The 24,872-nt window shown below is 46.8% G+C and overlaps 1 protein-coding gene across 1 annotated transcript in view; it reads left to right on the plus strand.

The window, feature by feature from the left end:
- The window catches only part of PTPRT (protein tyrosine phosphatase receptor type T), a 754,628-nt gene that overhangs the window by 63,273 nt on the left and 666,483 nt on the right, over nt 1-24,872 (plus strand). The window contains exon 2 of the mRNA XM_024746810.1: nt 15,923-16,194. Coding sequence (XP_024602578.1) covers nt 15,923-16,194 — 272 coding nt within the window. The remainder of the gene's footprint in view (nt 1-15,922; nt 16,195-24,872) is intronic.

Below are 24,872 nucleotides of genomic sequence, written 5' to 3' on the forward strand. Positions count from 1 at the left end.
ATCACCTGGGGTGCTTGTGAAAGCACAGGTAACTGGGTCACAGCCCAGAATTTCTGACGCAGTAGGACAAGAATTTGTTTGTTTTTTTTATCAAGTTCCCAGGCGATGCTGATGCAGCCAGGTTGGGGACCACATTTGGAGAACCACTGACAAAGAAAAATGTTCCTTGGGGTAAACTGGGGAGAGCCGTGGCTTCCTGGTGCCTCCTGGGGACATTGCATGCATGGGAAGTGAGACTGGGACCTACCTGATCCTGCTGGTTGGTAGGACCAACTATCTCACTTTCTGTTGTAGTCAGAGATCCACAGGAGGGCTCAGGGATGCTGCTGCCGCCAGTGACCATGATAGCTAACATTACATAGATCTTACGATGTACCAGCCAGTATTCTAAGGACTTAACCTATATAAACACATTTAGTTCTCATAACAAACCTTTGAGGCAGGTACTCCTATTACTGTCATCATTTTCACTTTACAGATGAGGACACTATGGCACAGAGAGGTTCAGTAACTTGCCCAAGGTCACACAGACTGTAGTTGACAGAGCTGGGATTTGATCTGGCAGTCTGAATCCAGAGTCCATGTTCTTCTCCTACATTAATCCCCTGACCTCTCAGGAGAGAGGGGGCAAGAAATGACCCTAGTGACATTGGCCATTTCATTTGGCCTCTCTTTGCCCTCATTCTCACCTCAAAAAAGGAAATAGCATTTCCCATCTTAGATGAGAGAAATACCTTTACATTTTAAAAACAAAAGCTGTCAGGATTAATTGGATAACAGCTGTCAAATTCTTGCAGCTCCTTAGAGGCTGGTAAGAGAGGAGGAATAATTATGGTGCTATTTTCTATGCAGACCCTAGTACATTTGAGGGAGTAAATAAGTATCTAATGATATTCTTGGTGATTACCAATGATTGAAGGGGGACTGCTCACGTCAGCAGAGAGGCCTCACTGAGGTTGGGCCGTAGAGAGAGACTTCACCTTTGATGGTGGGTGGCCAGAGCCCTGTTGTCCCTAAGAGAGGTACACAGGGTGTGGCCCAGGGTAGGAGGGAGCCTCCTCCAGCAGGCTAGCATACTTGCCAGCCCTGGATGGAGAGATGGGGCAGCACCGCTGGTCCACCTGCCCAAGTTTATGGACCCCTGGCTCATCAGGGCTGGCAAATAGAGACCAGCTAGGCTGGTGGTTCTCAAAGTGTGGCCCGTGGATCTGCTGCATCAGCTTCACTTAGAAACTTGTTAGAATTCTCAGGCCACACCCCAAACCTACTGGGGGTGGGACCCAGCCATCTCTCAACAAACTTTCCAAGTGATTCTGATGCATGCTTCACTTGGGGAGCCACTGTTTTAGAGAAAAATAGCACTGACTTTGGAGCCAGACACACCTAAGTGTGAATCCTGGCACTGCTGCCTTCTGGCTGTGTGACTTCGGACAAGTCACTGCACCTCTCTGAATGTCAAGTTCCTCATCTACACAGTGAGGCTGGGAGGTTAGAGAGGTGGTTTGTAGGGTACTTGTTCTGTACTTACAATTCCTTCTAGTCCCACCGCAGTTTAGAGACTGTCTTGTTTCTTGACTTTGAAAGAGTCTTAATTCATCTGCTGGGAACATGCTTTCTGCACCCTCTTCACCTGTCTGACACCTATATAACCATAGGCCTCAGCGTGGGGTTTATTTGCTCCAGCAAGTTGTTGTTTTCTTTCTTTGTACACCTCCTCCCCCAGATCAAGTCCGGGCTAGATCTCTCTCCGTGTACACGAGGTATCACGGGACTCCCCGCATCCTCACAACTGCCTTTTACCTGGCATCATCTCCGCGGGGGTAAAAACAGTCCTGCTGACTGGTGTTTCTCTAGAGTGTCAGACACATGGCAAGTCTGCAGGTAATATTTGATGTTAGAACAGATTTCACTCAATTTATAAAACGCTTGGTTCAGGGGGGTTTGGGGGAGGAAGCTGGTGAAGGGGTTAGCCTTCATGCGCAGAGGAAACCAAGGCATGGAGGTGCTAGCTGACGCAGGGATGCAGTGGCAGGGGAAACAAATGGAGAAGGTGAGCCCTGGTGGCTGAGGATTTGAGGGGAGGCTGCTGTGGAATCAGGGTGCAGACAACCTGTAGCACATCTCTACAGGGCAGAGAGCCCATCTGATACCAGCATTAGACAGTGTAATGCCCTCACCTCAACCAACCACCATCTGGTCTGCTGATGAAGGACAAAATGATGTGAGGGCATCTAGCCAGCCCTCACAGTAAGTCCATCCTGGCGTCTCCAGGGCAGGCATTTTGCAAAGCTCAGGGTAGCTCTTAACCTAATTTATGTATGTATTTATTTGTTTATTATGGATAGGACCATGGACCTCTTTGAGAAATAGATGGGCCCTCTCCCCAGAAAAAAGCACAAAAACACAAACCTTCCCCAGTGTTGACCTTGCCACTCTGTGGGGACGTGATGAGGTTGCTTTCAGAATCACACCCAGATGTTGGGCGATAAAAGCGTCAGGTGAGGCCAAGTAGACTTTAACACTTTACATCTCTTCAAGCCTTGGTATTTTAAAACTTGGGAGGTAATAGCAATGACCCAATTTAGTAATGTGAAGGCAAGACGGCACTATTTTAACAGGCTTAGTCATTTCTTCATTTTGCATTTTTTCCCTCTTTTCCATTTGTGGCTTTTCCCATTGCACGTATACGAAGTAATAACCTAGTATGTTCCGTAGAGCATGGCAAACATGCTCTATATAAAACACTGTTGAACATTCTCTGAGTGTAATTGGAGCATAAATGTAACTAATCAAAATATTATCATGCCAACGGATGTGTGAAGAGTTTGGAGATTTAAAAAGTATATATATTTTAGTTCCATGTCATTTCAGTTTAGAGATTTAGAGCTGCAGAAGCAAAGGACTCAGCCCAATGAATGTCAAGAACAATTTGGGGTCTGACAATGTTTCCGGCAGCCCTGTTGTTCTCTTTACTCCTTTTTTTTTAAAAAAATAAATTTATATATTTTATTTATTTATTTTGGCTGCATTGGGTCTTCATTGCTGCACGCGGGCTTTCTCTAGTTGCGGAGAGTGGGGGCTGCTCTTCATTGCGGTGCGTGGGCTTCTCATTGCGGTGGCTTCTCTTGGTGCGGAGCACGGACGCTAGGCACACGGGCTTCAGTAGTTGTGGCTCGCGGGCTCTAGAGCGCAGGCTCAGTAGTTGTGGCGCACAGGCTTAGTTGTTCCGCGGCATGTGGGATCTTCCCAGACCGGGACTCAAACCCGTGTCCCCTGCATCGGCAGGCTGATTCTTAACCACTACGCCACCGGGGAAGCTCTCTCTTTACTCTTAATGTGACAGCAGCTTGACAACTGATTTCAGTTTTGTTCTTTCCTGCCACTCATTGCCCTTCTTTCTACCTGCTCCAGCTCCCCAGAGCAAGGCCAGCCAATCCCAGGGAATGTGTGATGACCCCTTGCTAGCAAATACAACACGCCCACTTGTGGTGTGGAGCCTAAGAGCTAAATGATGATTAGAATTTCCTGGGTTTGAATCTTGGCTCTGCTGCTAGCTGTGTGGCCTGGGGAAGGTTACCTAACCTCTCTGTGCCTCAATGTTCTCATTTGTAAGAGAAGGTTGATATTAAAATTAAATGAATGAATAGAAGTAAAATGTGATAGTATGTGTTTGCTGTTGTTGTTATTAATGAGCAGATGTGACTGATATGGGAAAGGAATTCTTGTGGGAAGGTAAAAATGACTGTTTCTCCAGGAACCAGATCCAGGGAAAAGGGTCTCTCCTCCTTCACCCCTTTCCATAGGAGTCTAGTTAGAAAATCCAAGCCAGTCCTGGCTCCTTACTCTCCACTCGCTTAGTCATGTGACTTTAACTCCTTGGAACCGTAGACTTCTCCAGCTGGAGGGAACTTCAGAAGCTCTAGCTGCACACCTGTTCTCCAGGTGAAGAAATGGAGAGAGAATTGCTCACAGAGGCACCATGTGTCTAAGATGGATGCACAGGAAGGGGTCGGAGTCTGAAGGGAGAGTGACATTGTCTGCCCGACAATTCTGTCTTGACCTTGCCATAGAGTTCTGCGATTTCCCATGTCAAAGAGCAACTCAGACAAACCCTTAGATTTCACCGTTTGTGTGGCTGAGTTCTCATTCTGTCCTGTGTTGGGTTCCATTGCTTTTCCTACAGTAATGCTTATTTTTCCTCCTGGGATGTTGAGATACTACACTGAGATGTTGGGGGAGGCGAGTTATGTAGTTATACATGCGGAGAACCCGGTGTGCTGTGTGACGTTTAGCTGGGTCTGGTTTCATCATAAGATTATTAGAAGGTCCAAAGGTGTGAACACTTTTGTTTGGGTTTTGGTTTGGGGAGTGAAGGGGAGGAGAAGGTGTTAAAGCGTTCAGATTTGGCTTTTATTCTGCTTTGTCTCCATCATGGTCCTCCTCTCTCCTCCCTCTCTGCTCAGCCTTCTTTTCCTCGCCTGAACTCCATTTCCCTGGTGTCACCACTGCCCTTTCCCCTTCCTTCTTCCTCTGCGCCTCCTCTCCTCCTCTTCCTTCCTGTCTGCTCCTCTGATTTCTCCCCCTTTCCTTATTTCCCCCACTCTCCCTCCCTCCCTCCCTTTTCTTTTCTCTCTCCCTCTTTTCTTTGCCTTTCATCTTTTTCTGAGCGATGGGGAAGGAATGCAGAGCCCCAGGTACCTGGTCTTTGGGGGAAGGGTCCATGTTGAGAGCCCCCTTCCAGCAGCACCTTCAGATCCAACCACCTGAGTTCAATTCCATTTTTCAACTGCATTATCCACACCTACATGGATTATCAGATACCTGTTTGTTGGAGGATTGTCTTAACACATTTGCCTATGAAATGCTTAAACCCCAACTTATTGGTCTGAATGAATGATTACAGAAATAGTTATTGCTTGTTCACACAAACTGACTCTGACAAAAATGTTCACAAGTGTTCGGTGCCTCTGAAACTTCGGGATGTATTTTCTTTGTTCTAAATAGATACTATGTATCCATTAAGCTGTAATTAATCCCTCCCCCCATTTTCTGGTATATTAGAAAGGAAGCACATTTCTTTCCTTTTTTTTGACACATGGTAATTAGAAGGCTCTCATTGATAGTATGAATAATGTCGAATGATATGTTTGTTACCCTGGCTATTGGTAAATTGTTACGTTTACAATTGACTTAACGATTATTAGTTTTCATGATATTACTGGTAGAACTCTGTTTCTCTTCTACATATATTCTCTTACTTTATGATGCATTGTATCTTTTGACATTTTTGTGCCCCCTGCCCTTTTATTGTGATCAGACAGCTAAACTTCTTCATTCTGGACTTTTAAATTAGGCCATGTGCAGGAGAGCTATAACAGAGGTATGTATAGGGTCAGCAGTGCAGGAATAACTGTTCTCTAGGCGTTAGTGAAAGCCACAGAGAGAATTGCATTTAAGTAATGTAGTGAAGGACCGTGGCTGGGCCAGGCAGTGTGGATTTCAGGAACAGCATCACCTGAGCGAAAACCCAGAAGCAGGGAAGTCTGGAGTGTGTATTAGTTTCCTATTACTGCTGTAACAGCAATTTTTGGAGGTCGGAAGTCCTAAATGGGTTTCACTGGTATACAGTCAAGGTGTCCACAGGGCTGTGTGCCTTTCTGGAGGCTCTAGGGGAGAATCTTTTCTTGCCTTTTCTAGTTTCTGGAGGACACTTGCATTTCTTGGTCCATGGCTTGTTCTTCTGTCTTCAAAGCCAGCAGCATAGCACCATCAAATCCCTCTCTGATTCTGCCTCCTCTGCCTCTCTCATCCAGAATAATCCTTCCATTGCAAGGTCATCTGATTAGCAGTTGTACTTCCATCTGCAACCTTAATTCCACTTTGCCACATAAGGTAGCATATTCACAGGTTCTGGGAGATTAGAACATGGACATCTTTGGGAAGCTGTTATTATACTTACCATAGAGTGGATGAGGGCTGTGTAGGGGGAGAGTATTCATATACAAGGCAGGAGATAGAGGCAGGATACAGAGGCCTCCAAACATCCCCATGAAAGACTCTGGACTTTATAGGAAACAGGGAGTCCTCCTTTCCTATAAAGGAGGACTTTCTAGGAAGTTTAGGACACATCATGGTTGGTTTTGCATCTCAGGAAGATGGTACTACTTGCTGTTGCATCGGTGAAAGAATTAAGGACTAGACTGATTAGGAAGTTGTTGCAGACATCCATGAAACAGGCAGAAAGTCCATGACACAGATGTGATGGATGTGAGCTAGGCCAGTGGCTGTGGGAGTGGAGAGGAAGAAGACGAAAGGAGAAACAAAAGGAGGAAGCATCCCCAGAATTTGATGACCGATCAATTGCAAGGGGTGGGAATGGGGCAGCAGATTTTATTCTGTTTCTCAGTAGTCGTTGCCATTTTCTTCTTCAGTCTATCGAGGTCTCCCCACTACATTGAAAACTTTGGGGAATGGGAAGGACGGAAAGGAGCTAGTTTTTGAGGACCTACAATGCAGCAATCATTATCTAGATACATTATAAACTATTTCATTTAATCTTCATGACCACAGTATAAGATGTATTTTTGTGGCCATTTTGCCAGAAAAGGAAACTGAGGTTCACAGAGTTTAGGAGATCTATCTGAGGTCATCCAGGCAAAAGAGGAGTAGCTGGGATTCCAATCCAGACCAGGTAACTCTAGGGCTTCCTTGTGTCCTGCACCATCCCCACACACCAGGACTAGGGGGCTCAACAAATAGTTCTTAAATTGCATTTCAGAACTGAGGCTGAGTGCCCTGTGTGTGCAGAGTGCCTCTAAAAGGCATCGGGCATTTGGAATGCTTAAGAACTCTCTACCTCCTGGAGGTAACATGAGTTTTTTTTCCCCTCTTAAATAGCTCTTTGAGGAACCACTGCTGTGACCATACAGCTCAGGCACAGTGGGCCGGATTGTCCATGCTGCAAACTGAAACAGGAGTCAGGTAAACCTGACCCTGAATCTTCATTGTGTTTTGTGACTTTGGGCAAGTCCCTTCCCCTTACTGGGATTTCTGAAGTGAGTTGGTTAGAGCAGTTAAGCTCTTATGTCTCACCTGGCTATAGTTTGTTATGCTTTGATGAATAATGTACAGTTTCTAGACCAGCATTACTCAATAGAACTGTCTAGGATGATGGAAATTTTCTCTGTCGTCACTGTACAATACGGTGTCTACTGAGTCCTTGGACTATGGCTAGTGTGTCAGAGTAAATTAATTTTTAATTTAATTAATTTAAATTTAAATAGGCACATGTTGCTATTAGCTACTAAATCGGAGAGGACATTTATAGACCCTAAAGTCTCTGATTATTGAACAAGCGTAATTGGTGTGTTTATGACTTTCTACCCCTGTAGCTTTGGGCAAAAAGACTTTACCTCTCTCTTCCTCACTGTTCCTTGCTTTAAAACAGGGATAGCATGACACCGTCTCACTGGGATGTGGAAAGATGCTTAGACCAATGCCTGGCATGTACTGAGTTCTCAGTAAACATTGACGTCAAACATGTTATAAATTGCATTGGACCCATTATCACCTGCTGCTGACCATTTGTTATGAAATTAACATTTATTGAGTCAAGTCCAGTATTATACGTAACATACACTGAAAACAGATCAACCACAAAACTTGGACGTGTAGCTTTCATTATCCCGTTTTATAGATGAGGACGTTGAGGCCCAGGGAGGTTTATTGACTTGTTCAAAGTGAGGCAACTAAGAAATGACAGAAGTGGGACTGAAACCCAGTTTTCTTGACTATAAATCCAGGACTTGTTACATGCCACCACAGCTGCCTTGGCTGCGGGCAGCATTTGGGTCCCTGCCGCCATCCGCTCCCTTCACGTAGGTGCTGGCGCTGGGAGCTGGCAGGGCCACCGGTCTGCAGGGACAGCTCTGAGCTCTCAGAGCTCCGGGCCCTCAGCTGCCAGTTGCGAGCACACTCATGTAATCTTAATGAACAATGTACAAAGCCATTAAAAACTCAATTAGGGTTTTCTTTTTACTGCTGACGTGAGGAATGCAATCCTGAGGTGCTCATGTGTAAACAATAGCCACCATCTGCTAAGGAGAAGCGTTTTGCCTCCAAAAAGGGGATCTGTGTTGCAGACACATCAATAATGGGGCTCTTATCAAGGCATTATTATGCACGAAGGGGGGAAAATGCAAAATTTATGGCCAGCCAGAGAGTACTTCCTGGTTTAATTCCACAGTTTTTGGTACTATGTATAATAACTATGAGGAAACTAATGCTGTTTTATGTTCCTGATCACGCCAGTGCATTTTTTTTGGTGGGGGGGGCGGAAAGAAGAAGAAGAAGGGAAGAAAATGTACTTACAGTCTTTCTCTTTCTTGTTTCTGGCTGATCTTGGCATAATGACAGGCTCATTTTTGATCTCCAGGAAACTGACAGCCCTGGGATGATATTAATTAAGCCTACCTGTTGATCAAAGAGGGCCCCACTGAGCTGCTGATATATGAGGGCTTTCAGTCCCGAACAGTCTCTAAAACGGCAGGCCTGTGCTCAATTCAGAGATCTGGCTTCCTTTCTGGAGGATGTGGCCAGACCTCTGTAAGGTAGACTAGATGCGCATGAGGTCTGTAGATGGCGGGATCCCACCCTTCCCTGAGATACTATGCTTGCCTTGCTGGATGCTGTGGTTTCCTGCCTCTGTGCCTTTGCACATGCTGTTTGCTCTACTTGAAATGCCCTCCCAAATTACCACCAGGCCCACTTCCATGGAAGGTATCCCGACTGGGAAAGAGGAGAGGCTCTCGTATTCTAATGTGTGGAGTTCAGCTCTGTACCACCAGTATCTCTTTACATCGGCTGATCTACACTAACCTGATGGGGCTGACAGTATTCCTGGGAAAGGGATATCAGGAGAGAAAAGAAATTGAGCCCTGTGCAGTTAGGGTATGAGAATACTGGAGGGAGCCTGTCGCAGGGAGTGACTGCAGGGCCACGGATGGAGGAGGAACTCCATCGTGAAGGATGACGGCAAGTGGAATTAAGAGCTGACCTGTAGGGGGCAGAGGTGCTGAGTGAGCATAGACCCTGATGGAGGAGGGGAAAAAAGCCATGTGAGTTTGCAGAAAGAGCTGCTTCTTGAACCTTGTGGACTCTCGAGCCAAAGCAGTTCTATTGTGTGTCCCCTGAGTCTGTCCCAGGGCAGAGAGACAGTAACAAGGACCCACCCATTCGTGGAGACATCACAAATGATGACAAAGGCACATGAGGGATCTGCACCTGGAAGTGCCATGAGGACAAGGGGACTGGTGTCATTAATTGGGGTGCCTTGGGGACTTCTGGAAATACAGAGGGAGTGTTGCTTGGAGCTGGAGTTTAAAGCTGGTCAGGTTCCATTGTCAGGGTTCGTAATGTGCTCAATGATGGGTGAGGTTTCACTTCTATTCATTCTTCAAATTCCAGCTCAGCTTAGTCCATTCCTGGAAGATGTCCTGACCACCCCCCGGCTGAGTTAGTCGCCACTGCCTCTGTGTGTACTCACGGCTGTGCTGCACTCCAGCGAGGCTAGATTTGCTGCATGGTCCACTGATTGCGGCCTCTGCGACTCGGGAGCACCTTCTTGCACGGCTGCTGCCCCCTCTTCACAGTCGAGCTCTGGTTCATCTCATCACTAGTGTCTGGTTCAGAAATTGGGGTTGGGTGTGCCTGTTCGGTGGAACTCAGATCCTCTGCTTGAGTCTTAGCTACAGAGGAGGCTGGAAAAGAGGACATCTTTTTCATTTCCATAGAGGAAATGGGCTCTGCTTAAAAATTTGAGGGGTTCCCCCAGACATAGGAAGGGAGTTCAGATATTGAGTGGCATGTTTCTACTCCAGGTCATCAGTCTACTGAGCTTGGAGGGTGGCCTGAGAACAGCCGCCCGTGGGGGGTGGTACCTGATGAGCCACGGGTGACACGAGGGTTACATTGGCCAGCTGCCCTGATGCGTTTCCACTGCTTAAAGGTGGATCTTGCCTGCCCTGTCCCCAAAACTTACTTTTTTCTGTCCAGATTGGGCGCCAAATGATTCGACCCTACCATTTGCTTTTCATACCGTACTCCCCTTCGAAGACATTCGTGATGGGTTCTGATACCGCAAGGAACCTTCTACCCTCACGTAGGAATGCTCAGATTCCCTAGGGCACCTGCAGTTTAGACAGTGTATAGCTGCTGGCTTCTGATTCGGTCGGTAGCTTGGGAGCGTGTGTGTGTGGTTGTATTAACACAAATATCTGGAAAGGTGCATATGTTACCTTACATGACAAAAGTTGTGATTGACTGAAGGATCTTGCCCTGGGGAGATGGTCCTGGGTTGTCTGGGCGGACCCGATGTACAGAGTCCTTATAAGAAGCAGGCCGAAGAATCAAAGTTGGAAAAAGATGTGTCTGTGGAACTACAGGTTGGAGTGATGCCCTTCGAAGATGGAGGAAGGAACCATGAGCCAGGGAATGCAGGCAGACACTGAAAGCAAGGAAACAGTTTATCTCCTGAAGGCTCCAAAAGGAAAGCAGCCCTGTAACACCCTGATTTTAGACTTCTGACCACCGGAACCGTAAGAGAATAAGTTTGTGTTGTATTAATCCACCGAGTTTTGGTGTTTTAGTTATAGCAGTAATTGGACACTAATCCGGGGTTTAAATCTCGTGTCCCCAGGCCTCCACCTGCTTGGCTGCCGGGCCTCTTTCTGCCCTCCTAAGGCTCTCCCCAGTCACTCATAAGAATCCTTGGGCATGTTGTGAGTGCGTGAGTATAAATAAGATCATTTGCCCGTGTTGCCCCTTTCTGGACTCCTCATGGAAGCTCACTGCCTGCGTGGCGCAGGAGACCCTCACCATGGCTGCTGCTATGGGTGTCACAGTGTCACAGTACCCCTCCCCTCTTGCGGGGCGGGCGAGATACCGATGCCGCTGACCTCCCGCACCCCGCCACATCCCCAGAGGTTCCTCTCTCACACTCTGTCACTTGGACTCCAGGGCAGCACTGCGCATTCCCCCAGCCTCACCAGGACATTCCTGAGCAGGACTTCTCCTACTCTTCCCACCTGGCCTGACCTTTTCCTCCTTTGCGGGTAGTCTAGGTGGGGTGGGGTGGGATGGGCGGTCATCGTTTTCTTTATTATATATTTTTTTCAGTTTTCTTGTTTATCTCCCTGAGACTTGCACCCAAACACATACCTTTCTGTCTGGTTTACAGGCCAGAGGATGCATATCAGGTCACACAGATCGCCATTAGGGGGTCAGGGTGGTGGTGATGGGCAACATGATTTGTTACCCTAACCCAACCCAACTCTGGCCCCCCGAGACACAAAGTATCTTAATGAAGGTCCAGGATGTTTCTTTCCTTCTCAAGGATTTATTTTTGGAGTCCATTATTTTCATTCTCTTCTTTCTTTCTGCTTCTTTTTACCCAAGGACACTGCTCTTAATGATGTCCCTATATGGAACATCCGGCAGCCTTGCTTAGTAACTGTTATCATTTCTCATGTTATCTCCTTAAATAAAGGGACTTGTAGGAAGTAGGGGCTCTACAGGGATGCCAAGATAATAAGGATAATGCTAGTTGCAGAAATAAACGTCAAATGTTCAACGGCTCAATGACCCAATAATAGTTTATTCCTTGCTTACTTAAAGTCCAAAATGAATGTTCCTAATTGTGGGTGGCCTTCCTCATGGTCATGGTCATGGTCATGGTCATTCAGGGAACTAGGCTCCTTTAATTGTGGCTTTGCTGTCACTTAGGCTCTTGGAATCCTGTACTTTCAGCTGGTGGATGGGGAAAAGAATGCAGCAGTGATTCTGGAACCTTAATGTGCATACAAGGCACCTTGTGATCTTGATAAAATGCTAATTCAAATGCAATAGGCCTGGGCTGGGGCCTGAGAATCTTCATTCCTTACCAGCTCCCAGGTGATGCTGAGACTCCTGGTCCAAGAATCATCCTTTGAAGGATGAGATAAAAGAGAATGGAGCAGTGGGAGTTGGGGGAGGGAGGGTGGAGGCTGTCTGCTTCTAAGCACCAAGCCTAGAAGTGGTAGATTTTGCACTCAGGCCCCATTGGCCGGAACCTAGTTGCATGTCCTCCCCAAACTCTGAAAGGAAGCTGGGGAATATAATCCAGCTACGTGCCCAGAACAAAGAGGACAGGTTTGCTAATCAACCAGCAATTTCTGCTACATGAAGACTTGGTGGAGGGCCAAGCACTTCCACCAGCTCTGCCTTCAGGGAAATGGCAGCATCCTTTATTAACAATCATGGAGGCAGCAGATGGAGGGAATCCCAAGACTTGCTGGAGTGGATGGATGTTACATGGCTCCATCTCCTCAGTGAGCCTGCTTCGCCACTGGAGCTAGGATGCAAAGAGGGGGAACCTGAGCTGGTGGACGGGAAACCTTCCCAACTCTCGCTGCTGTGGACGCTAAGACCCCTGGTGTGAACTGGCAGGAGGATAGGAACTTAAATGTCCATGGGGCATCCCAGGATTCTGAGTGGAGAGAGCCAGACACCACTTGTTTCTCAGGCTGTCTTCCCTACCAGTAGCTGTGCCCCACCCTCCCTCTGTGGCCAGAGGCTTGTGGGTCTTGTGGGTCATCACTCATCTGTCCCAGGGGAACCTTCTGGAACCCTGTGGGATGTAGGTCAGCAAACAGACATGGGCATGGATGCCAACCTCCCTCTGTGCCTCAGTTTCCCCCCTGCAGTGGTTCCTTCCTTGCTGCCTCAATTGGGAGTTGGTGATGATTAGAGACAACATCTGACAAGGGACAGCTCTCCATGTACCCTGTGTTACTGCCTGGCTCTAAACTAGGAAACTTAACTCTCTTGGAAACATGGGGAAGATACCACTTTCGCTCCACTTTCAGTGGCTCCTACCCCAGGGGGTGGGTGAGTTTTCTGATTGGTGGGATGTTGAAAGTCTGTTAGCCATTGGTTCAAGTTTCTGTCTTTGGGCTTCCATGGTGGCGCAGTGGTTGAGAGTCCGCCTGCCAATGCAGGGGACGTGGGTTCGTGCCCCGGCCGGGAAGATCCCACATGCCGCGGAGCGGCTGGGCCCGTGAGCCATGGCCACTGAGCCTGCGTGTACGGAGCCTGTGCTCCGCGACGGGAGAGGCCACAACTGTGAGAGGCCCGCATACCAGTGGGTGAGTTTTCTGATTGGTGGGATGTTGAAAGTCTGTTAGCCATTGGTTCAAGTTTCTGTCTTTGGGCTTCCATGGTGGCGCAGTGGTTGAGAGTCCGCCTGCCAATGCAGGGGACGTGGGTTCGTGCCCCGGCCGGGAAGATCCCACATGCCGCGGAGCGGCTGGGCCCGTGAGCCATGGCCACTGAGCCTGCGTGTACGGAGCCTGTGCTCCGCGACGGGAGAGGCCACAACTGTGAGAGGCCCGCATACCACAAAAAAAAAAAAAAAAAAAAAAAAAGTTTCTGTCTTGATCACCTTGCTTCTTGTTGGCTCATTTTTGGGATGAGCCCTAGGGATCTGGGTTGAGTTGGAAGGAAGGAGTCCTTGATCATGCAGCTGCTTTTGCATGCTGGTTCAGGGAAGAAAATGCAGGAAGCCTAATTTGGCCTCAAGTCCAAGTTCCTTCCTCTGATCCAGCTTTGTGAACAATAAAGCGGAGATTTTGAACTCTCTCTGTCTCTCCTGTGTCTATTTTTAAATTTGTTCTGAGCCCAGAGGAGACAGGCTACAAGTGACCAGTACCCTCTAGAGCCCCGACAAGATACAGATTGCCCAGCATTTATTATCTGCAGCAATTAGTCTTTTGGGAATTAGGGTGAGAGAATGAGGCTACTTATAGCTACTGAAGTGGCTCATCTTGGTTGAGGATGAGTGGTCTTAAGGTTTCATGCCAACTGAAGATTTTAGTGGCTAAAATAAGATTTCAAAACAGCAGTGGTTTTCTAGGTGGGAATATTCATTCCAGAATCACTTGAGTTTATCTACTGTGTGTTTTTTTAATATAAGTTTATTTATTTATTTGTTTTTATTTTTGGCCGTGTTGGGTCTCTGTTGTTGTGCGGGCTTTCTCTAGCGGCGGCGAGCGGGGGCTGCTCTTCGTTGCGGTACGCAGGCTTCTCATTGCGGTGGCTTCTCTTGTTGTGGAGCACGAGCTTCAGTGGTTGTGGCACGCGGGCTTAGTTGCTCCACGGCGTGTGGCATCTTCCTGGGCCAGGGATCTAACCCGTGTCCCCTGCATTGGCAGGCAGATTCCCAACCGCTGCGCTACCAGGGAAGCTCTACTGTGTTTTATGATGCAGTTTATTTCATGGAATCATAAGACTCTAAGTCACGGAGTTTAGCCCTCCCAGTTGATTGTGAAATTTCCTTAGAAGGCTCCTCAGTTTGTCCAGGCTCTGTTTAGCCACCTGCGGTGATGAGGAACTCACTTTGTCTCCCAGGCAGTCCATCCCGTTTTGCATCCATTTGACTTGTTAAAAGGTCCTTTGAACTGAAATGTGCCTCCCTGTGGTTTCTTTCATAAGTCTGGTCTCTCTGGTGACCTTCATCAGTGAGCCATTGCCCCAGTAATGCACGTAACAAACCGAGAGGAAACTCAGTGGCAAACAGCGGTGTGTGTTTATTCTCACATTTCTGGGTCTGAGCCCCCGTGGTGGATCTGCTGAGCCAGGTTGGGCTCCTTAGCTATGTGGCTGTGCTTTCAGCCGTGTGGGTGGCTTGGCTTGGTTCTTTACTATCCATTGAGTTTAGTTCTCTCCCACACGTGTCTGTCCTTGATCCCAAGCTGAAGGCGGCAGCAGCTACTTGGGGCACATTCTTCTCATGGAAGGTGGCAGTAGTGCAAGAGGGCAAGCCCAGCTAGGCAAGCACGTTTCAAGCCTCATTCTGTTAGTCTCCTGTTGATCAAAGCAAGTGGAGCCCAAAGTTGTGGGACGGGGACGGGGACATGCTCTCTGCCTCTGTTGGGAGGGACTGCAAGGCCGAAGGTCAAGGGCATGGAACCAGGGAGGGGTGAAGAACTAGAAACAACCATTTAATGGTCAGAGCAACTCCAAAGAGGCTCACTTCCTTTCTAGGAGATAGGCTTTTCTAGTGTTTGAAAATAATAGTCATGTTTTCTGCAAATAGTAAAAATAGCATAAACTTTGAGGTTGAAGAAAATCTGGGTCTCATGCCTCTCTGTCTGAGGGGTCCAGGGCGAGTCACTCAGTCTTTAAATAAAATGAAAACTCTCCTTCTCCCAGGGTCATTCTGAAGATTAAATTGAACAATATATAAATAAGACAGTAAGCATCACACTGGTACCCCTTAAGTGCTTAGCAAGTATTACTTACCCTCCATTCCATCTTTCAGTTGGTTCTCAAATTTTTTCAAGGTCTTCTTCACTTACTTGAATATACTGTACTTTTTATATGTCCTCCTCTGATATATTCCTTGTACTAATGCAAGGCTCCAGGTGGAATATGTTAAAACAATACCTGGGTGCTGTAGAGTTTCTGCTTCCATTGAGACAACCCAAGCTCGAATGAGGTTATATTTCACTTCATTTCACCCACGGAGGTTGCAGTTAACTAAATTCCTGAGTTTTTATTCCATGCTTCCTGTTGGAGCTACTGTTTTTAATATTTGCTGTTTTTTTTTTCCTCTACGTGTTTATAGACTGTTTACTTTGTAGAATACTTCGTGTATGTTACCATCTCTTAATTCTTAAAACCACCTTGGTGAGTAGGATTTTTTATTCCCAGTTACAGAAGAGAGAGGAAATACTCCAGAGAGGAAATGTAGGTTTCTGGGGATCAACCATATCCTCCTAGAGGGAGTGGATTTCTGGCCACTGTGTTTACAGGTGTGACTGATTTTCAGAAGGATTTTCTTTCTCTCTCCTTGTCTCTACGTCCCTCCCCCTTTGTGGGTCTCCAGGATCCTTCATGATGGTGAACAGCTCTGGGAGGGCCTCTGGCCAGAAGGCGCACCTTCTCCTGCCGACCCTGAAGGAGAATGACACCCACTGCATCGATTTCCATTACTACTTCTCCAGCCGCGACAGGTCCAGCCCGGGGGCCTTGAATGTCTATGTGAAGGTGAACGGTGGGCCCCAGGGGAACCCTGTCTGGAACGTGTCTGGGGTCGTCACTGAGGGCTGGGTGAAGACAGAGCTTGCCATCAGCACCTTCTGGCCACATTTCTACCAGGTATGCTGTTTTACCGTAGTTTGATTTTTTTTTTAAATTAATTATCTATATACCTCTTGCCCTCTTTAGAGTTTAGGTCTAGAAAGGACTTCATTTACTCACTTGTTCAACTCATGTTTACCAAGCTGCTTCTCCTAACCAGGCTCTGAGGATACAGAAGAGATCCTCTACAGCCCCTGCCACCCTGGAGATCGCAGTCTGGAGGAGGAAACTGATTGATAAATAAATTAGCACTTAGAATATAGTGGGATGCATGTGGATTCCACAGGATGCTGGAGGCAGCTAGCTACTGAAGCCTTCTATACAATAATTTCTTATAACAATCTGATGAGGGAGATACTATTATCATGCCTGTTTTATAGATGAAAAAATTAAGGTTCAGAAAGATGAGATAACTAGTCACATATTGCCCCTGAGGAAGATGGTGTCTGGGGGCAAGACAGTTAGGATGGCTTCTAAGAGGACCAGGCAGCTTAGGCTGAGTCTTGAAGATGAATAACTAATTATTGAAAAAGGAAGGGAAAGACATTCGAGTTGACAGGGGTAGTGCACGCCATGGGCTGGAGGAGTGAATGAGAGATTTTGGCAGAGTTTGGAAACTAGGTTGTTTATAGGTCGAAAAGGAGATCTACTGGGAGCTAAGCCTGCAGGGATGGGTAGGTCATGGGGTCTTTGAATGCCAGGCTGAGGAGAGTAAATTTATTCTCTAGGCTAGAGCAGCACTACTCAAACCATCTGTGGTGGAGGACCAGGTTTCTTCTCCTCAGCTTGTGGACCAGTACTTTTATAAACTGCAATCAAAGTGTCACAGTCATGCCAAATTGCTGGGATACTCTCTAAATGCCTCTTATCTCGTTGAGGAGCCTCTTATCCCATTGAGGACTGATGACACACACTCTGCAGGGTGTCACCAGCCCACAGAGCTCACTTAGAGGAACACAGCTCCATGTTGTGGCCTGGGGCTGTTGAAAGTTTTTTTTTTTTTTTTTTTTTTTTTTAGCGTTATGCGGGCCTCTCACTGCTGTGCCCACCCCCCACCCCCCGCCCGTTGCAGAGCACAAGCTCCGGACGCACAGGCCCAGTGGCCACGGCTCACGGGACCACCTGCTCCGTGGCATGTGGGATCCTCCTGGACCGGGCACGAACCCACGTACCCTGCATCGGCAGGCGGACTCCCAACCACTGTGCCACCAGGGAAGCCCCCGAAAGGTTTTTTTTAAACTACCCTATTAAGGTACAACTTACGTATCATAGAATCCACTTATTTTAAGTATGCAATCCAGTGATTTTTAGTAAATCTATTGACTTGCACAACCGTCACCATAAACCAGCTCTAGAACATTTTCATCAACCCCATAAGATCCCCTGTGCCTGTTTAAAGTTAATCCCCATGCCCACTGATGGAAGGTTTTAAGTAAGAAAGTGACGTAGATCTACTTTTGGAGAAATTTCTCTGGAGTCGGAAGCAGAACAGGGACCTAAGGGTGGCAAGGTGAGTGGCTGGGAGATTTGTAGGCATCCTTCAGTTCAAAACCCATGGTATAGTTCTTTCAGATGTACCGTGCAAGCAGTTATAGACAATATGTAAATGAATGGGCGTGGCTGTTTTCCAAGAAAACTTTATTGTACAGAAACAGGTGATGGACCAGATTTGGCTTCCAGGCCATAGTTTGAACCCGGATGTAGGTGATAAAGCTGAGGTCTAGAGATGGACAGTGAAGTCCAAGAGCACAGAGCGAATCATTGGCAAAGCTGGGGCCAGAATCCTAGTGCCCTGGTTCCAAAACTCCCCCCGTTTCACTGAGTATAAACTTGAAGTGTCTCCATAAGTCTATGGATCCCATCAAGGAGGCCTTAGGGTTCTAATCTGAAAACCCCCTACCTAGGGTCTGATGCAAATGGATACAGGATGGGGCCACAGGTGCAAGTGGAAAGAGCAGGAAAAGTGACCCCAGAGAGAGACAGACCTATGGTTGGCTATGCTCTTTGATGGGGTATAGAGGGAAAAAAGGACATTTCTTAGGCATCTTTTATGTCCCAGCTCTGTGGTAAGCATATTGCCACTCATTTATCTGACAGTAACTCCTGTATTGGGTAGCAACATGTCCTGTGTTCCAGAGAAGGGGATATTATTGGTCAATTGAGGTCCCCGTAATCCTGCCTAGGTTCCTCTGCTCTAAGCTGAGTTTCCTGCTTTTAGGGAAAAAAGCATGCCCCTTCTGAGAATCTTCCATTCACTAGCTGTGTGATGTTGGGTCTATCCCATCATCATTCTGAATCACAGTTCTCTGGTTTGTAAAATAGAGATGTCAGTGGGTCCAATGAAGGGTTCTTATGTGGATTAAATGAGATAGTATATATATAACATATCAGGCTTGCAGTGGGCCTCAGCAGTTATTGGAAGGAAGGGAGGAGGAAGAGAGAAGAACAGACAAAGAGGATGGAGGAGGGAGGCCTTCTTTAAAGAAATACTACTGTGGTTGAGCTCTGAGCCATCCCCGTCCTAAGCAGCCTCATCGGGTAGAATGTTCTGATTTCCAGTCCGTTGGGCATTGCAGCATCATTCCATTCCATTCCATTCCATTTTCTCTGCTCTTAGCTTTGTGGTGAAAAAGCCACTAATGCACTGAGAGCAGCGGTTTAGAAAAGACACGTGTGTCTTTCAGACACACACACAGCCAGTAACAGATAGTCCCTCGGCCATACACACGGGAGCACACACGAGTGCACACGTACCGGCCTGTTCCCAAACCCGCCACAGACGCAGGGGCACCACCCACACATATATCAGGGGAGAGAAAAAGGGGCCCATCAGGAGATTCAAAGACACTTGCCAAATGCATTTTAAAATTCACCAGACCCCAAGCTCTGGCGCTGCATGCATGATTCTGTGGACTAAATGCCATTTCGGTTCTCAGCACTGCTGGGCTTCAGACCCTGATGGCTTATGTATTCATTTATTAAAGTCATATTTCACAGTCCTAAAATTGACTTGTAGCTCTGTAATAAGCAGGGACATTTCATCTTTCTTATTAGTGGGCTCTCTGGCCCCAGGCCATCAGCAGGGCCTGGGATGAGAATGTTCCCCCCACTGTCCACCCCTCGCCTGCCTCTTCTCAGGAGAGCAAGGGCTCATCCAGTGCCCCTGAAGCCGTACTGCAGGTGGCTACCCCTTTCCAGGTGATATTAATTCTATTTCATGTTTTTTAATGATTCCAAACTTTTCTGTCCCAATATTTAAAAAAATAAAAGAACTTTAGTTGTGCAGCCGCTTGTTCTCTCTGTTCTCCATCACCTGCCTCGGTGAAATTACCTTTTATTCAGCTATGTAGACCTCTGAAATTTAAGACTCACCTGACTTGGACTTAACTGGACTCGAAGCCCAGTCCCTTTCTCAGGAGTTCCTCTGGCATCGGGCGCTCTGTGGGTTTGGTAACTTCTTGCACAATTCAGGAGGGGGCGTCACAGGAAGGGGGGCCACTTTACCTCCTTCAGACTCCACCCCATCTCCTCTTTCATTCACCCACCACCCCTGCCCGCTAAGCAGCAAGCACTCCTTGTCTTAGGCAGGCCTCCTTGGGCTGGTGTGGGAAAGAGCATCTCTCTCGATTTCACCCCAAGCAGTCCCTCCCCCACCTTCACCATGAAAATATATGTGGTCCTTTTCCGAAGAGGAGTGCTGGTGAGCCAGCATTTTTCTCCCTCTTATCTTTTGAGAAGGTGTTTGCAGCCCCTTGAAACTTTTGCTCTACAAATTCTCTGCTTGAGGACTTCAGTGGTGAGCATAAGATGCCAGGCCCCTTAAACCGTGTCCCGACATATCCACACCCTCCCCCGAACAGGCACACAGCCTGCCTTTTGTGGAGGGGATGAGGGTGACTCATCTCTGAGCCTCTCTGGGGACGTGACTTCCTGGCTTTGCCCAGCAGCTCCTGTACTGGGAGAGGTTTGCGCCTTTCCATGCAAGCTCCACTTCCCCAAACCAGGAGGTCTCTAAAGGTCTAGGGGTTGGGGGATGTGCAGTTGACAGTAGGGACACATGGCAATCTTGGGGTTGAAGGCTGTCCTGCAGGGAAGTTGGGGTTCCCAGCCCAGGCCTTCTGCTCCAGTCCTGGCACCCCAGTGTCCCTGCCTCCATACCCTGACATGGAGCATCACGGGGTGGCCTTCTTCTGGCCCCCTCCACCCCGCCCTCGCTACTCCCTGTCAGCTAGAGCTCCCTTCCTTCTCACAGTTCTTCACTCACTCCTCTGGCTCATCTCCCATTCCTGGCTCTCATTCCTCAAGGGCCTTGGTTTCCTTACGAGTGTGCTTTGCTTGGAGATGACCATTCTCCTTCACCTCAGAACACCTGGGCAGGTCTTTCTATCACTGAGGGTCTTGACATCACCCTGTCCCTTTGTGGTGTCTGTCCCCAGGAACTGGAGCTGGTAGGTCTTCCTAACCAGGACCAGAAGCACATTGATGGGATAACCGTCTCCACCCAAAGCTGCAGATGTCTCCTGGGGTGCTTTCTGACCGGAAGGGAAGAGAGGACTCCAGTGGTCCACATTCCCCAGAACTTGGTCGGCTCGGAACCTGGCCCTGGGGGCTGAGGTGTACCTGTAACAGCTGCTTTTCCTGAACCACACAAGACAATGCTGTGTTCTGCTCTTGCGTTTGTTTGAGTGGTCTTCTTCCTTTTCGATCAGCAGTGAGAATCCAGGGGGGCCCTCACATCTCTCCTGAATGTCCCTGGTTGTGCTGCTTCCCTGTGAGCTGCCCCTGCAGCCTCTTGCCGCAGCCAAACCTGATTTCTCTAACAGTGTTCCGTAGTGCCCTGCCCCGTGGCTTCATATAGAAGCTCCTCGTGGTCAGAAACTCGAACCATGAATCCTAGCAGTCATTTGCATTGCCAGATTCCCATTCAGAACCCCAGCAATAATGGACATTACCAGGATCTCATTCAGAACTATAAAGCATGCAGCATGGATAGGGGGGTGTTTAGGGTTGGGGCTATATGTAATTGCTAGAGGCTGACCCTGCCAACTTAACCCCACTACCCATTGCTTCTTCGTGGCTAAGGCCCACCGTCCCATAATCTTTCGGTGGCACGTTCTAGCCACCATTTGAGATCTCCCTCTCTGCTGCCTGGCATTGTGCTCCCCAGGGTTGGCCCTTGTTTCTGCAAGCAAGCAGCTTGCCCAGGAGGTTGCATGTGGGCCTCGGAGTCAGCCCCATTGTGAGTGTTCAGGGGACGGGCCTCAGCAGGTGAGTCCAGGTGGGCCCTTGAAGATCCAAGCCCATCCATCGTGGGCCTTCCTTCCTTTTCTTTCTGGGGAAGAATGGTGGACTCCCTGGCACTGTTCCTGATACCCGCAGCCTTGTGACCTTCTACTCTCATGCCATTGAGGGCTCTATCTCATGGCAGTTTGCATGACTTTAAAAAAAAACAACTCTGTCTCTGGAGTTGCATGCCAAGAACAGGACCCTCTTGGCTCCTGTAGGTTTTGAGCACTCTGCTCTGAGCAGTCTGGCAGTGATGGGGAGGATATTCCCCATCTGTTCCGGGAGGTGCTTTATTCTCAGCTGCATCCAGGACCTGCCTTTTGTTGTAAACATACCGTGGACCCTAATTCTAATGTCTTGTGAGTCCGGAGCCTTCATCAAGGATTCTGTGGGTTGTCACCGTCTCCTTTCCCATGCTTCTGCGCTCTCTCCCCTCCACCTCCCCAACTGCCGTGGCACCTGCAACCACCTGTGCCTCTTAATTTCCATGTACCTCCACGTGGACCCAAAGCCCAGCCCCTACCAGCTCCCACCTGTCATCACTCACATCAGCGTCTGTGGAGTGTAGGAATTTTAGTGGAAACTTGGGATGAGGGCACAAGGAGTAGTCTCATTGGGAAGCCCATTACTTTCTTCCTCTCCCACCATTCCCTTGAATTTTCCTTCTCATCTCCCATCACTCTGCCCAGAGAAAGGACGGTAATAGTAACATTCATCAGTATGTTACTATACATATTGTAAGCAGTTTACAATTATTCATTCATTTCATGAAAAAAAACAGTACCTTCTTCCCCTTGTTTCTTACAGAATATTACTCATATTTGAGAAACCCAAGACTCACCTACCCCAGTGCGTTACAGAAAAAAATTCCCCGGAGGAATTCTGATAAATAAAAGACTCTGTCTCATTATAGAATCCTTATTTCTGCAACAGGAAGGAGAGAGAGCAGTGAACAAATGTATGTTTCACTATCATACATCCATTCTCTCATGACCAGCCTTGGGTTCGTTCATGGAATATTTGTTAATAATTATGATCTAGGTTAGATACTGAGTAATGATGTGAGAAACAGAGTGTCAGAAGAGTTTAATAGAGTTGGACTTTGATTAACTGGGAAAAAGTCAGAACTCTGCTTAACCAAGTGTTTTGGTTAAATGAGAGTAGGGCTGCTTTTCATTGAAGTCCAGTGATGGACATGGCTGCAAGCCAGGAGACCGGGGCCTCAGTCCTCGATCCACCTCTGGCTTCCTTTCTGAGCTTTGGTAGCTTAGTTTGCCCCACTTCTCAGGGTTGTTGAGAGGCTAGACTGAGACTACCTACTAATAAAAGGTTAATGTGGTTGACCTTTATTCTTGTAGTTTTATTTCTCTATTTTTATTATTATTCAGTCTTAGTTGATGATGTGCCCCTCTGTTCAATACCGATACCTCCACCAGTATCCTGACCCCAATTGACTTCTGTCCCTTCTCGAATCTTATTTCATCAGTCCCTCATTCCCTTGTATTTTACACTATTTCCCTGACACATTCCTCTCTACCTAAAAGCATGTTCCAATCTCTACCATCCTAAGAAATCCACTATTGGGCTTTCTGTGCTTGGCCTTAGGCCCTAGTCCTTTCTCTGAACTGTCTACTCTGTCTTCCAAGGTGACCTCATCTAGTTCTATAGCCTTAAATGACATTTAGATGCCAAAGCTATCACATTTGTAGCTCTGGTCCCAGATCATCCATGAGCTTCAGAATATAATGCCAGCTTCCTACTCAGTATATCCATTAAGATGTTTAATTGGCATCTCGAACTTAACATGACCAAAAGAAATCGTGAGGTAGCCCTGCCCGTGTGCCCAGACACACACGTTCATCTTCCTCGTGTCAATAAGTGACACCAGAATCAGCCTAGAAGCTCAAGCCTTAAATTGAAGAGTGCTCATTACATTTTTTCTTTTCTTCACTCTTCCCATCTTAATCTAACAGCAATTATTTTCATCTCTACCTTGAAAATATCTCTCAAACCATCAGCATCTCTATTCTTCATGGCCAACACCATTGTCCAGCCATACTCATCGTTTGATTGGGTCACTACTATAGCCAACTGTTAGGTCTGTTTGTTTCATTTTTGCTCAAGCGCCCCCTATCCCCAAGTCAATTTCCACAGAACAGCCAGAATGATCTTTTCAGAATGTAAATTAGATTATGTCACTTTGCTGCTTTAAATGGTTCACTAACAGCAGAAAATTCAAGCTCCACACTAGGTCTTGTAGGACTCATGTCATCTGACCCTCAACTAACATTGCAGCCATGCCTTGTGCTTCTCTAGCTTATTCACTATATGCCAGCCACACCAGGGTCTCATTCTCATGTTCCCAGATCATCCCGGAGTTCTTTCCTGCCTCATGGCCTTTGCATGTCCTACCACCGCTTCCTGGACTTGCCAATTTCATCCTTCCGGTCTACTCTTAATAATTACCTCCTTAGAGTTCTCTCCTGACCACTCTAAGTAAAGTAGACCCTCTGCCGCTTAGTTACTCTTAATCACAACATTTTGTTTATTTCCTTCATAATACCAATCACAAAATCAATTTAATTTTCCATATTTTTCTTTCTAATTTCCATTTCCATTCATAAAATGTAAAGTTTATCAGGGATTGGCCCCTAACCTTCTTGTTCACTTTTATAGCCCCAGCATGTGCCTCAATGCTTGGTACAGAAGACGGTCTCTATAAATATGAATGAATGAGACACTCTTCCTGTTCCCAGTAGGTTTAGAGTTTAGAATGAAATAATTCATGGGCAAGCAATTACAATCTGGTGTGATAGGTGCTATAGTAGAGTTAATTGTACTGTGGTACATACTTGACACAGGGATAGTATAACATGCAGAGAGATATGAAAATGTAATGCACCTCAAAGCACTTACCTTTTATTGTAAATATAAAGGAGCTCATTTTTATTGCAGAAAATTTGGAAAATCTAGAAAAGTGTAAAGAAGAAAACTTTCAACTGCTGTAATCTCTCTAATGTCATTAAAAAGATTACATTCATAAATCATTGCCAATCCTACTTCATCTTTTGTGAATTACATGCTGAACTCACTTGCTGATTTTTCTTTTGGAGAGTTTGTTTTGTTGATTCTCAAGAATTGTTTACACAAAACATGATATTTACCTTTTAGCTGGCATATATATTGATATTACAGATATTGTTCTCAACTTGCCATTTGACTTTTAATTTTGTTTTATTCAGATTTTTGTTAATATATAAAACATACTTTGATATTATACTTATTATGTATTTAAGAAATATACAATATTTCAACTTTAAGAAATTGATTTTTAAGCTTTTGTCATTAATTTATTGCTTCAGGACATTCAGTTAGGAAATGTATAGACCCAAACCTGTATGGTTTCCTCT

The sequence above is a fragment of the Neophocaena asiaeorientalis genome, unplaced genomic scaffold, assembly GCF_003031525.2.
Source record: "Neophocaena asiaeorientalis asiaeorientalis breed wild unplaced genomic scaffold, Neophocaena_asiaeorientalis_V1.1 scaffold132, whole genome shotgun sequence".
Taxonomy (NCBI): Eukaryota; Metazoa; Chordata; class Mammalia; order Artiodactyla; family Phocoenidae; genus Neophocaena; species Neophocaena asiaeorientalis.